At 22.8% G+C, this 13,812-nt stretch overlaps 3 protein-coding genes across 3 annotated transcripts in view; 2 read left to right on the forward strand and 1 right to left on the reverse strand.

Moving 5' to 3' along the window:
• Positions 1-13,812, forward strand: part of LOC111685211 (whirlin) — a 98,334-nt gene that overhangs the window by 38,897 nt on the left and 45,625 nt on the right. The window lies entirely within an intron of this gene.
• LOC111685226 lies at positions 2,828-12,874 on the forward strand. Its single transcript, XM_046951052.1, has 2 exons — positions 2,828-3,027; positions 12,483-12,874. The coding sequence occupies exon 2, from the start codon at positions 12,498-12,500 to the stop codon at positions 12,717-12,719; it is 222 nt and encodes a 73-aa protein (XP_046807008.1). The 5' UTR covers positions 2,828-3,027; positions 12,483-12,497; the 3' UTR covers positions 12,720-12,874.
• The window catches only part of LOC124419936, a 20,141-nt gene continuing 19,213 nt past the window's right edge, over positions 12,885-13,812 (reverse strand). Inside the window, exon 3 of the mRNA XM_046951050.1 lies at positions 12,885-13,113. Within this exon, the coding sequence (XP_046807006.1) occupies positions 12,985-13,113 (129 nt within the window). The 3' untranslated portion in view covers positions 12,885-12,984. The remainder of the gene's footprint in view (positions 13,114-13,812) is intronic.

Raw genomic sequence — 13,812 nt, forward strand, 5'->3', positions numbered from 1 at the left:
AGACTATAGACTAGACTATAGACTAGACTATAGACTAGACTATAGACTAGACTATAGATTAGACTATAAACTAGACTATAGATTAGACTATAAACTAGACTATAGACTCGATTATAGGACAGGCTATAGGCTAGACTTTAGACTAGACTATAGGAAAGTAAACTTTTTGTAAAATATTTTAGCTTTTTTTTGCTTCAAGTTTAAATTTTCCTAATAGAATTTTCTGTTGTTAAAAATTGTTGTTGCTAGAGATATAAAAACACTAATAACACATCAATAAAACTCATATTGTAAATCAGACATAAAACAATTGATTCGAATTGAAAAAGAACTTTATATTTATTGTAAATTGATGAGTTTTTATTAACACTTTGATTTTTGCACTTATTTTATTGTTCTGTTTTTTATTTGCTTAAAATTCAATGAACATGATTTTAATGATGATGTTAATGTTTCAAATTTTATGATGACGAGGTAATAAAAAAAACAATACAGACTTAATACTTAAAAAAAGTTATAGTATAGTGTTAATAAACAACATAATGAAAAATTAATTTCTAATACTAAATTATTTTGAATGATTTCAAAAAAAGTACTAGACACTAGTTTTAATAGTTTTAAATAGAGTTTTAAAATCATTAACACTTTATATATGTATTTCAATGAACTTGTCAGTTTTGGTGGTAAGTAGATACATACATACATACATATGTATATACTATGTATGTCCATTAGTCGAACCAATTTACTTTGTCTGCTGATTGTGGGGAGGAAGTTTTAAATTAAAACAAAAATAATAAACACAAACTTATTTGAAAAACCAATGTTAAGTCTGATTTTTTATGGTTTTATTCTTTTTCCTGATTGATGTGGTTTTAATGGTTGGTTATTGTTTGGAGTTGAGTGTTATAGTATTAAATATTTTGTTGCTATTTGTTCAAAAAAAATACTATATGTATGTATGATTTATTGTTTAACATTACTAGAAGTATTTTTATATTATATTTTGTTTTTATTTAAAGGCAAAAATATGCAAACACTATGGGACATAATTCTAGGTACCCCAAAAATTTTTGTTAAAATAATTATTTTTTTAAAACGTTCTTTTTCTTTATATTTAAGAAGAAAACATGTAAATTTTGAAAATTTAAAATAGTAGTAAAAAATACTACTTTTTTCAAAAAGTGAAAATATTTATTTTTTTTACAAATATTATCATTAATGAAAGTTTCAGCTTTAAAAATATAAAATTTTTAATATAAATTTGTAAAAAAGTACTAAATTATCTACTACTATTTTTTAAAAAAGTAGTATTTTTAGAAAAAGTTAAATTCCTATACAATTAATATGACAAAATGTTGTCTAAAACATTGTTAATTTGAAATTTTTAAATAGTAGTAGAAATACTACTTTTTTCAAAAAAGGTAGGAAATTTGTAAGTTTTTAAAAAGATTATCTTTAATGAGATTAAAAGCTTTAAAAATTTATAATTTTTTATACAAATAATTAAAAAAGTACTAAAATAGCTACTACTATTTTATGAAGAGTAGTATTTTTAGAAAAAGTATAATTTCTATACATTTAAAATGAGAAAGTGTTGTCGAAATCATTGTTATTTTGAAATTTTCAAATAGTAGTAGATATACTACTTTTTTGAAGAAGTAGGAAAATTGTAATTTTTTACAAAGATTATCATTAATGAAAGTATAAGCTTTAAAAATTTATAACTTTTTGTACAAATTATAAAAAAAAAGTACTAAAATAGCTACTACTTTTTTATAAAAAGTAGTATTTTTCGAAAAAAAAATATTAATTTACTTTTAATATTTAATAGTGATTGCGAAACCATTGTTTGTTTTTAATTTTAAAATAGTAGTAAAAATACTACTTTTTTAAAAAAATGTAAGAAATTAGTAATTTTTTGCAAAGATTATTATTAAAGAAATAAAAAAATTTAAAAATATATATTTTTTTCTATAAAATTTTCAAAAAGTACTAAGTTAGCTACTACTTTTTTTAAAAAAAGTAGTATTTTTCGAAAAATTAAATTCCTATACATTCAATATGAGAATGTGATTTCAAAACTGTTGTTAGTTTTCAATTATAAAATAGTAGTAGAAATACTACTTTTTTCAAAAAAGTAGGAAATTTGTTAATTTTTGCAAAGATTATTATTAATGAATGTTTAAGCTTTATTTTCATTTTCTCTAGTGTTTGTTCATGTAAATAGTTGTAGGATTGTTGTTGTTTTTTTCTGACTCTATAAAACCAAACAATTAAAGCCATAAAACATCAACATGCAAAATTTACCACAAAACTAAAAGTTTTTTATGAAAAACCAATAAAAACCCAACGCCAACAACAACAACAAAAAAGGCAACAAATTAATAAGTGAAAACCAAAAGAAATGCAAAAATATTGAAAAACTGCAACATAATAAACATTTCTACTCGTAACTCTGAAGAAAAAAACTGAATTCAGAAAATAAAAATTTAATACAAGGAAAACAAAACTAAATTTTCTTTTGTTGGTTTCAATTTTGTTTTTCGTAAATTTTTATGCTTTTAAATTTTTAACGTTAACGCTGCAAACCGGAAAATTGTTGCACAGCACATTTTCCGCAACAATTGCAATTGCACATAGGCTAAAACACACACACACACATACTAACACACGCAATCATTTAGGCTTCAACTTAATAAAACTATGCAACAATCAACAATTTAACGCCACCCATGTGGTTGAGGATGGCAGTTGTAAACGACCATTCAGTACTTTTTTACCTGGTCGGAGAAAAAAAACAAACTAAAAGAAAAAGTAAAATAAAGTTTTTTTACTCTTTTTTGAGGGGGTGTGGGGGCGTGCGTGTTTGTTTTGTTAAGTGTTTCTGTTTCAAAAGTTTTGTTTGGTTGTAAACAAATAACGGAAATTAAACGTAATTGTTGCTTTTAGCAAAGAGGTCTTTTAGAAATAAAAGGCCTACATGTTAGATTTATAACATAATAAAAGAACAAAACGAGTTGCCAGGTTAGTTTGTCCTAAAAAAAAACCATACAAATTTGGTTTTCCTAAAATAGTAACAAAAATACTACTTCTTTTAAGAAGATTTAGAAATTTAATGATTTTTTAATAAGAGTAGTGTAACCTAAACTATAAGCTTTAAGATTAAACAATTTTTTACATAAATTTATCAAAAAGTACTAAAAAGTAGTATTTATACAAAACATTTTAAAGATATTAATTCGAAATGAAATAATCTGCTTTAAAACATGGTTATTTTGTAATTTTAAAATAGTAGTAGAAATACTACCTTTTGACAAAAGTTTGAAATTTATAAATTTTTAATAGAGAATATTGTTTACAAATATATAAGCTTCAAAAATATATAACTTTTTCTTAAAATTTCTTAAAAAGTAGTAAATTAGCTACTACTATTTTACAAAAAAGTAGTATTTTTGTTAAAAATAACAGAATTAATTGAAAAAGCAATAATAAGTTCGAAAACCTAGTTATTTTTTAATTTTAAAATAGTAGTAGAAAATACTACTTTTTAAAAAAAGTTTAGAATTTATACATTTTTAGTAAAGCATATGATTTACAAAATTATTAGCTTCAAAAATATATAACTTTTTATTAAAATTTCTTAAAAAGTAGTAAATTAGCTACTACTATTTTACAAAAAGTAGTATTTTTGTTTAAAAAAAGTATTGGATTAACCTTAATACGCAATAGAGACTTTGAATAATAAATTATTTTTCCATTTTAAAATAGTAGTAGATATACTACTTTTTGAAAATGTTTAGAATTTATACATTTTTAGTAATGAATATAATTTACAAAAAATGTAGCTTTAAGAAAATTATCTTTTTTATAAAAATTTCCTAAAAAAGTAGTAAATTAGCTACTACTTTTTTACAAAAAAGTAGTATTTTGTGAAAAACATGTATGGGATTAGTGACATATGAGAAAGGAGATTACAAAACCATGTTTATTTTGCCATTTAAAAATAGTAGTAGATTTACTACTATTTTAAAAAAGTTAAAAAATTTAGTTATTTTATTAAACTAATGTAGTAAACTTTAATAAAACATGTTTGTTAAAATATTTTCTTAAAAAAAGTATTAAATATCTATTGTTTTCTTTATACACATAAAGACATTAATACCCTTAATGTTTTTTTGGCGTTTTAAGGGTTTTTATTTCTTCTTGGCTTTATTTTAGGCCTAAACACTTTTTAATGTTTCAATTATGTTTAATTTAAAAAATTTAACATGCATGTTTTATTTATAAACTTAATTGCTTTAATAATGTTAAAATAAATGCACGAATATGTTTAAAACAAAGTTTAAGAAAAAGTAATAATGATTGAACGGTTTTGTCAATACAATTTGTTACACTTAAGAAAACGCAATAAAACAATTCATAATTATTACAATGGCTTAGCTATTGTCTGTGTGTGTGTGTGTGTATGTATGAAAATTGTTTAATCAATGTAAATTAAATAAGCAAATATATATTTTAATGTGGAAAATTTACTTTCACTTTTTATCAAAAATTATCTTTTGTTTTCTTTCTGCATAAAACTGTTTGCAACTTTAAGAAACTAGAGAAAGAAAAACAACAATATTTTGCTATAAGTTAAGGTACATACTCTTCTCATTTGGTTAAAATTAGTTTAAAGACATTTGTTTTTACTTTTTTAGCTTTTATAGGTAATTTACTCATATTTAGTTACAACAACAACAAAAAAACTGTTATTTTGATTGAAAGTGTTTTTTTTTCACTCATATTGTTTACTTTGTGTTAGTTGTTACCATTTACATTGAATGCATTTACTAATGCAAGTCTTTATGCTGTTGCTGTTGTTGTTGTTGCTATTATTTTTGTTATCTTTTTGCCTTAAATTTAATGTTGTTTATGACTTGTTTATAAATATTGTTGCTTACTTATAATTATTGTTTTTTTATTTATTTGTGCCTGCCTGTCTGTGTCTATTTGTTGGTGGTCACCTTGTTCGTTTTGCGATTTAAATGTTTCAAACGCCAAAATTGTAATGAAATGTGAATGAAAATGAAATTTGTTTGTTTTTGTTTTTTTGTTGTTTTTGTAAATAATTATTTTAGTCACGTTTGACTTGGTTTTAAAAAGTTTGTACAGAAACAGAAAACTAACAAACAATAAGTGTTAAAAAGATTTAGTTGGCTTTACTTGTTTGTGTGTGTTTGTGTGGTTTTTATAATGAATTAAATAAAAATAATTAAACAAAAATGGGGACATCTCTTGAATTTGCAGACTAATAATTTCTATTTAAATGTAAAAAACAAAGAAATTAAGTAAAGAAACTTAAAGAAAGTGCTTTAAAGTTCACTTTCATTACTACTTTTTTGACAAATTTACTTAAAAGATAATATTTTTTGTGAAAATAATATTCTCAAATCATGTATTGTATGAAAAAGTTATAAATTTCACATATTTTTAAAAAAGTAGTATTTCTACTACTATTTTCAAATTTTAAAATAACCCTATTTCTAAAGACTATTATTCATGTTTGAATATTTTCCTTAAAAACTTTTACAAATTTACAACTTTTTTTTAAAAAAGTAGTAGCTAATTTAGTACTTTTTGAGAAATTTTAAAAACAAATAATATTTTTTTAAAACCGTAAATTTAAAGAAACAAATTCCATAAAAAATTCTAATAAATTTCATACTTTTGTTAAAAAGTAGTATTTCTACTACTATTTTAAAATTACAAAATAGTTATGGTTTCATTCACTATTATTTATTTTTAAACAATTCCCTAACAAATTTTTAAAAATTTAGTACTTTTTATGAAAAAGTAGTAGCTATTTAAGTACTTTTTGAGAATTTTATGTAACAAAAAACATTTTCTTTAAAGTTTAATGTTAAATAAGTTTATGACATAAAAAAATCTAAAGTTTTTTAAAAGAGTAGTAATTCTACTACTATTTTAAAATTGTCAAATTTATAAGAATTCGTAGACTAGAATACATTTTTAAACAATTTCCTTACAAATTTTTAAAAATTTAGAACTTTTTGTAAAATAGTAGTAGCTATTTAAATACTTTTTAAGAAATAGAAGTAACAAACAGGATATACTTAAAACTTAAGCTTTAATCAATTATAATCTATAAAAAAATCTGATAAACATGAGACTTTTGTAAAAGAGTAGTATTTCTACTACTATTTTGAAATTACAAAATAAATATGTTTTCGTTGACTGTTATTAAATTTAAAACTATTGCCTTACAAATTTTATAAAATTTAGTACTTTTTAATGAAAAAGTATTAGCTAATTTAGTACTTTTTTACAATTTTAAGTACAAAATGGCTCTTTCATTAAACTTTTAATTTAATTAACTATTTATCACCAAAAAATCTTATAAATAAGGCACTTTTGTAAAAAAGTAGTATTTCTACTACTATTTTAAAATTGAAATATTAATATGATTTCATAGAGTATTTTTTATTTTAAAACAATTCCTTAAAAAATTTTGTAAGTTTTAGTACTTTTAAAAAAAAAAAGTAGTAGCTAATTTAGTACTTTTTAAAAAATTTTAAAAACAAATATCATTTTCAAGAATCTTTTTCTTTAAATAACAATATTTCATATAAAATACTAGTAAATTATGCACTTTTGTAAAAAAGTAGTATTTCTACTACTAATTTTTAAATTGTAAAATTAATACGTTTGAAAGACTTTTTGTCATACTTGGACTCATGGCTTTACAAATTTTTAATTTCTGTAAAAATTTTGTAACTAATTTAGTACTTTTTAACAAAATTTATATAACATTCAAATAAGTACTTTTTTTCGTTAAAGAAAGTCTTTACTTGTTTGTAAACCAAAAGAGGAAAATAGTTTTGTTGTAAATTGTAATTTTGTTAACAAAGTACTGTTACTAATATATTTGGTCATGTAAATATTACCTTTTAAAGTTTTGTGGAGTTCCGCTGGTGCTTACTACCATTTAAGGAACTTATGTAATTTTAAATTAAGTAATCGAATTTAGATCTATAACGTAGTAAGTCTTATAATATTGAAATTTATTACCAAACATTTTGTACTTTCAAAAATTAAATTGTAACTAACCAACACGTGACACAAATTTCACACCAAATAAGTCCCCTAAGTGTTTCAATAAAGTTTTAAGTTAAACATTATTAATATTATGTCATTTATGTTGAAGTTAAAACAAAACTTTATTGCAAAATTGCAACTTAAAGACAAATAAAAACCATAGTTAGCATAATTTAAAAAAAAAAAACAAACTTGCACTTGACCAATTTACACAATTTCGAATGAAGTTTGAAAAGCCTAATAAATAAGTTTAAAAATGATGTTATGCATAAAACATTTGTAAAATTCATTGTTAAACCAAAAGTTTCTCACCCAAAGACATTTATGGAATTTTAAATTAATTCAATGCAAATTTAGTTATTTGCAATTTTGGCTTGCTCACACTCTTACAAACTAGATCACAACAAAAACTAATGCACTGACATAAATTAAAAAAAAAAATGCATAAAACTGACACAAAAACAGCCATAAATCATCAGAAGCATAAAATAGTAAATGTGTAGAAATACGACACAAATTACGAAACTAGCTTAAATATTAATAGAAAACCTTTTTTCTGAAAAAATTTTTTATAGAATTATTTTGATAAAGGAATAATTATTTGAAAATCATCTTTATTTGGCCATTTTAAAATAGTAGTAGAAATACTACTTTTTTTAAATGTTAATATTTTATAATTTTTTGTTAGGAATATGATTTACTAAAACTTAAGTTTTCAGAATATAATACTTTTTATTTAAATTTTGTAAAAAGTAGTAAGATAGCTACTACTTTTTTACAAAAAGTACTAAAATTTATAAAATTTTGATAGCTAATGTTTTAATAAGAAACATAGATTGCAATTCCATTATTAATTTTTAATTTTAAAATAGTAGTAGAAATACTACTTTTTTAAAAAATTTTAATATTTTATACTTTTTTGTTCGGAATATGATTAACTGAAACTTAAGCTTTAAGAATATAAAATTTTTTTATTAAAATTTTCTAAAAAGTAGTAAGATAGCTACTACTTTTTTACAAAAAGTACTAAAATTTATAAAATTTTGATAGCTAATGTTTCAATAAGAAACATAGAATGCAATTCCATTATTAATTTTTAATTTTAAAATAGTAGTAGAAATACTACTTTTTTAAAAAAATTTAATATTTTATACTTTGTTGTCCGGAATACGATTTACTGAAACTTAAGCTTTAAGAATATAAAATTTTTTATTAAAATTTTGTAAAAAGTAGTAAGATAGCTACTACTTTTTTACAAAAAGTACTAAAATATAAAAAATTTTGATTGCAAATGTTTTCTTATGAAACATAGATTGCAATTCCATTATTGTTCTGCAATTTTAAAATAGTAGTAGAAATACTACTTTTTTAAAAAATTTTAATATTTTATACTTTTTTGTTCGGAATATGATTTACTGAAACTTAAGCTTTAAGAATATAAAATTTTTTATTAAAATTTTGTAAAAAGTAGTTAGATAGCTACTACTTTTTTACAAAAAGTACTAAAATTTATAAAATTTTGATTGCTAATGTTTTTATAAGAACCATAGATTGCAATTCCATTATTATTTTTAAATTTTAAAATAGTAGCAAAAATACTACTTTTTTCGAAAAGTGTGAAATTTAATACTTTAAAATACAAAATTATAGTATTTCAAATGTAAGCTTTAAGAATATAAATGTTTTTATTTGAAATTTCTAAAAAGTAGTAAAATAGCTACTACTTTTTTTTACAAAAAGTAGTAAAATTAAGAAAATTTATATTTTTAATGATTTAACAAGAAGTAGAAATTTTCATTTAAACATAATTTTACTATTTTAAAAAAGTACAAAATTTACTACTTTTTTAAATAAAATTAAATTCTTTAAAGTGTAAATCTTTAGTTTTGATATATAATTACAATACATTATTATTTAACATTTTTAAAATAGTAGTAGAAATACTCTTTAAAAAAAAAACAGAAAATTCGTTACTTTTTAAAACAGCTTTTAATTATTAAGTACTTTTTACAAACATTCGCAAAATTTGGAAATTTTTATTGTTAAAGGTCTATTGAGCAAAAGAAACTTCAATGTGAGAATTAATTTGCATTTTTTATATAGTAGTAAAATTACTACTTTTTTACAAATTGTGAAATTTATTAGTTTTTTTTTTCCTATTTCAAATGTTTTCTGAAACTTAATAGAACTCTCTTTAATTGTTTAGACATGTTTTCGGCAATTTTATCTTAAATCTTTACTTTAAAACTTAAAGTTTGACTAAAATCAAGATAATTTTTACAAAAAAAAAAAAAAACACATGATGTAAAATTTTAAAGAGGTTAAATTAAAATCTTGTTACCTGTAATTTAGCTTTAACAAAATTTCACTTATTCTTAAGGTGGTAAATTGGTCAATGTGTGTATTTTTTGTGGTCTCTTGTTGCTGCTGCTGTTGCTGATGTTGTTACCGTATGTCAATAAAGTGTATTCATTCACCTTTGTTTTTATTTTTATTTTGTTCTTCATTGTAGTTTTCATTTAATGGTCTTGACTTATTTGACATCATTCTATTTAAGACAAGACCTGTTTTATGGCTGCTGCTGCTCTCTCACTTTAATTTTATTTCGAAATTTAAGTAGGTCATCTCTTTTTTTTTAAGAAAAACTACACACAGTTCATAAAATATACATATATGAGATAAGTAAGTATGGAAAAAAGGTACCACCAACCAATAACCAGAAAATATATAGTATAAAACCAAAACAAAAGAAAGACCGTACACAAAAAAACAACAGCAGCTGTATAAGTTATATAAAAGAATAATTTTTATGAATTTGATAAAGGTCACTATTAATAAAGACTTACAAAAGATTCTCTTAAAGTTCTGTCTTTCACACTCATATACCACAAATTGAAAGTAAAATAATTTTTTTTTCGTTTAATTCTTCTCTTTCACTTCTGGCTTAAAGCACTTACACACATACACACACACACAAATACACACGGAGCTAATAAAGTCTACATCAGGCATGGGAATAATTTAGTACTTTTTGATGCCATAAAATAGTCCAGTCTAGTCTATAGTATAGTGTAGTATATAGTCAAGTCTATAGTCTAGTCTATAGTCTAGTCTATAGTCTAGTCTATAGTCTAGTCTATAGTCTAGTCTATAGTCTAGTCTATAGTCTAGTCTATAGTCTAGTCTATAGTCTAGTCTATAGTCTAGTCTATAGTCTAGTCCATAGTCTAGTCTATAGTCTAGTCCATAGTCTAGTCTATAGTCTATAGTTTAGTCTATAGTCTAGTCTATAGTCTATAGTTTAGTCTATAGTCTAGTCTATAGTCTAGTCTATAGTCTAGTCTATAGTCTAGTCTATAGTGTAGTCTATGGTCTTGTCTATAGTCTAGTCTATAGCCTAGTCTATACTTTAGTCTATAGTTTAGTCTGTAGTCAAGTCTATAGTCTAGTCTATAGTCTAGTCTATAGTCTAGTCTATAGTCTAGTCTATAGTCTAGTGTATAGTCTAGTGTATAGTCTAGTCTATAGTCTAGTCTATAGTCTAGTCTATAGTCTAGTCTATAGTCTAATCTATAGTCTAGTCTAATCTGTAGTATAGTCTATAGTCCGGTTTTTAGTCTAATCTATATTATATTCTTATGTTTTGAAGTTTCAATTTTCCATGGCTGGTTTATATAGAATCTAGACTTGATTAAACCAGTGATGATGGTGGTTCTGTAGAGGGAGGGGGTAGTCTGTATTTTAAATTGTTACCTGCTTAAGTATCCGTGTGTGTATGTTTGTGTGTGAAGTAAAAAAGTAACGATTATTTTGTAATTTTCTTCTTGTTGATAAAATCTTTTTTTCTTAAGTGCGTTCGTTGTCTGATTTATTGCAATTGTCATTAAACCGCAAGAGAAATTTAACTTTTTATTATTATTTATTATATAAATAAAATACTGTTGTCTATCTATTTGTTAAAGTCATTGTTCTGTTAGAGTGTAATTTTAATGCTAGAGAGTGTGGTAAAACAAAGTGAGTCATAATTCAGTTGTTTTCAATCATTAATCTTTTCTCTGAGTTTTTTTTTTAATTTACATCCCGTTATTGTGTTTTTTTTTTTGGAATTTTGTCATTACTTTAAAATCAATCAGTTGTATTAATTACAGTTATGAGGTGTTTTTTCTTGTTTTGAAACAAAAAAACACTTTTAAAACGCCTTTTGTGGTTTGTAAACAATATAAAACCCAATGGGAAATTTGAGACAAAGTTTACAAAAACCACAACGATATCCTATTAAAGGTCTTTTATAAGGCCGACAGAAGGGAAAGTTTAAATATTATAAAATAGTAGTGAAATTTACTACTTTTTTATAAAAAAACATTTGAAATTTTTGATTTAAAAATTTAATATATTAAAATTTTGTTTTTCAAAAATAGTAGTAGAATTAGTTTAAAACACAAAAGTACCATTAAAAATATAATTATTTTGTGTTTTAAAATTAGTAGTAGAAATACTACTATTTTGAAAAACAAGAGAACTTAAACGTTTTTAGTGCAGATTGCAGTTTATTACAGTGAAAACTTTAAGAAAATGAAATTTTGTATAAAAATATAAAAAGTACTAAATTATTTACAACTTTTTTTAGAAAAAAAAAAATATTTTTTTTTTCCCAAATTTCCCAAAGGAATTCGTTTAATACCACGAATAGAAATCAAACAAAGTATTTTTTTGACATTTTAAAATAGTAGTAGAAATACTACTCTTTTTTAAATAAAAGAATATTCAAGTTTTTGGTATAGATTTTGGTTGTTAATATAGCAAGCTTTAAGAATATAATATTTGGAATGCAAATTTTTTTAAAAAGTACTAATTAGTTACTACTTTTTTACAAAAAGTATTAATTTAAGAAAAATATTTAGTGAAATATATTTAATATGAAACAGGGACTTTAGAAACAAGTTAAGTTTTTAATTTTAAAATAGTAGTAAAAATACTACTTTTTTGCAAAAAAAGTTAAAAATCGTATATTTTTTGTAGTTTTATATTAAGGTTTTATAAATAAATTTTTAATATTTAGATTTTTCCAATTGGATATTCGTTTCTCTGTAAAGCGTGTGATTTTTTCTGTGAGCTGTCTCTGTTAATACTTTTTTAAAGTTTATTTTTATTGACAAAAGGTTTTAAATAACATAATTGTTTTTTTTAATAATTTGTTCATAATACTATTAAATTTCCTCATGTTCATTGACATTATATTATAGAAAAATAAAAAAACATTAAAAAGATTAAATTTAATTTTAAGCGGCTTTGAAATTATTTGTTATTGTTTTTGTTAAGCCATCATCACAACAGCTAATACGTTATGAGTTTTATTTAAATGTTTATCTTATTTTTTGCAGTTTTTTTTCGCAAACATGGAATCCTATTTAACGGAAATTAAACAATTACGCATACCACGCCCTAAATATGAACCCAGTGGTAATAGTCCACCACGCAGTGATTACTATCCCTTGGCTAGACCGTTTACACCACCCAGAGATTATCAACTAACGAATGAATCAATATTGTCATCACATCAGCGTTCTTATCAAGAGGGTGGTGATGATTTTCGACCATCAGTGCATCAGAAAATTTAAATTTTAATAAAATAAATATAAATAGTATTGTTTAATTACTTAAGTGCTCATAATATTATAAACAAATAATTTTTTTTAATATTTTTATAAACCAAGCAAATATTATTATGTATTTTAATTTTAGCTTTGGTTTTGTTTTAAGTGTATGTATTATTTTCTTTGTTTAAAAAACAAATTTTAAACTAATGAATCTATTTTTATGTTTGTATATTTTTTATTAATAAATTTATGTAAAAAAATCTATTAAATTGTGCCTCTTACTTCCCTAGCCTAATATATTAACAAAAAAACTATTAGAAAATCCTTTACTCACCACATCTTGTTCATAGTCCGCGTGGGGCAGTACATGGGTTTCACTCATTCTTCGGGACCTATGGTCATCACAGCCGTATTCCTATTCGATTTTTTGTTTGTTTTTTTGTATTTGTTTTTTTTTGAGGGGATTTTGTGTTTTTCATTAGTTTTTTTTTCGTTCACCAGAAAACAAGAAGTAGAATAAAAAAACAAATAAAGAAAATTAAAAAAATTATAGAAAAACTATAAAATAGATTTTGTTTAATTTTGGATCTAAAATAAAAAGAAATTTACATTAAGAGGGGAAATCATGAAGTATCTGTTTTTAAGTGGCCCATAAGAGTTTTCCGAAATTTTCAAGACGATTAACTGTTAAATTGTAGTCTAAAGACGGCACTTTAGTCTAGTCTATAGTTTAACGTATAGTCTTGTCTACAATCTAATCTATAATCTAGTATGTAATCCAGTCTATAGTGTAGGCTATAGTCTAATCTGTGGTCTAGTCTGTAGTCTAGTCTACAGTCTAGTCTATAGTCTAGTCTACAGTCTAGTCTATAGTCTAGTCTACAGTCTAGTCTATAGTCTAATTTATAGTCTAATGTATAGTCTAATTTAAAGTCTATAATCTAGTCTATAATGTGGTCTGGTCCATAGTCTAATCTATAGACAGATCTAGTCTAGTCTATAATCTAGTCTATAGTGTAGTCTATAGTCTAGTCTATAGTGTAGTCTATAATCTAGTCTATAGTGTAGTCTATAATCTAGTCTATAGTCTAGTCTATAGTCTAGTCTATAGTCT

The sequence above is a fragment of the Lucilia cuprina genome, chromosome 5 (genome assembly GCF_022045245.1).
Source record: "Lucilia cuprina isolate Lc7/37 chromosome 5, ASM2204524v1, whole genome shotgun sequence".
Lineage (NCBI taxonomy): Eukaryota > Metazoa > Arthropoda > Insecta > Diptera > Calliphoridae > Lucilia > Lucilia cuprina.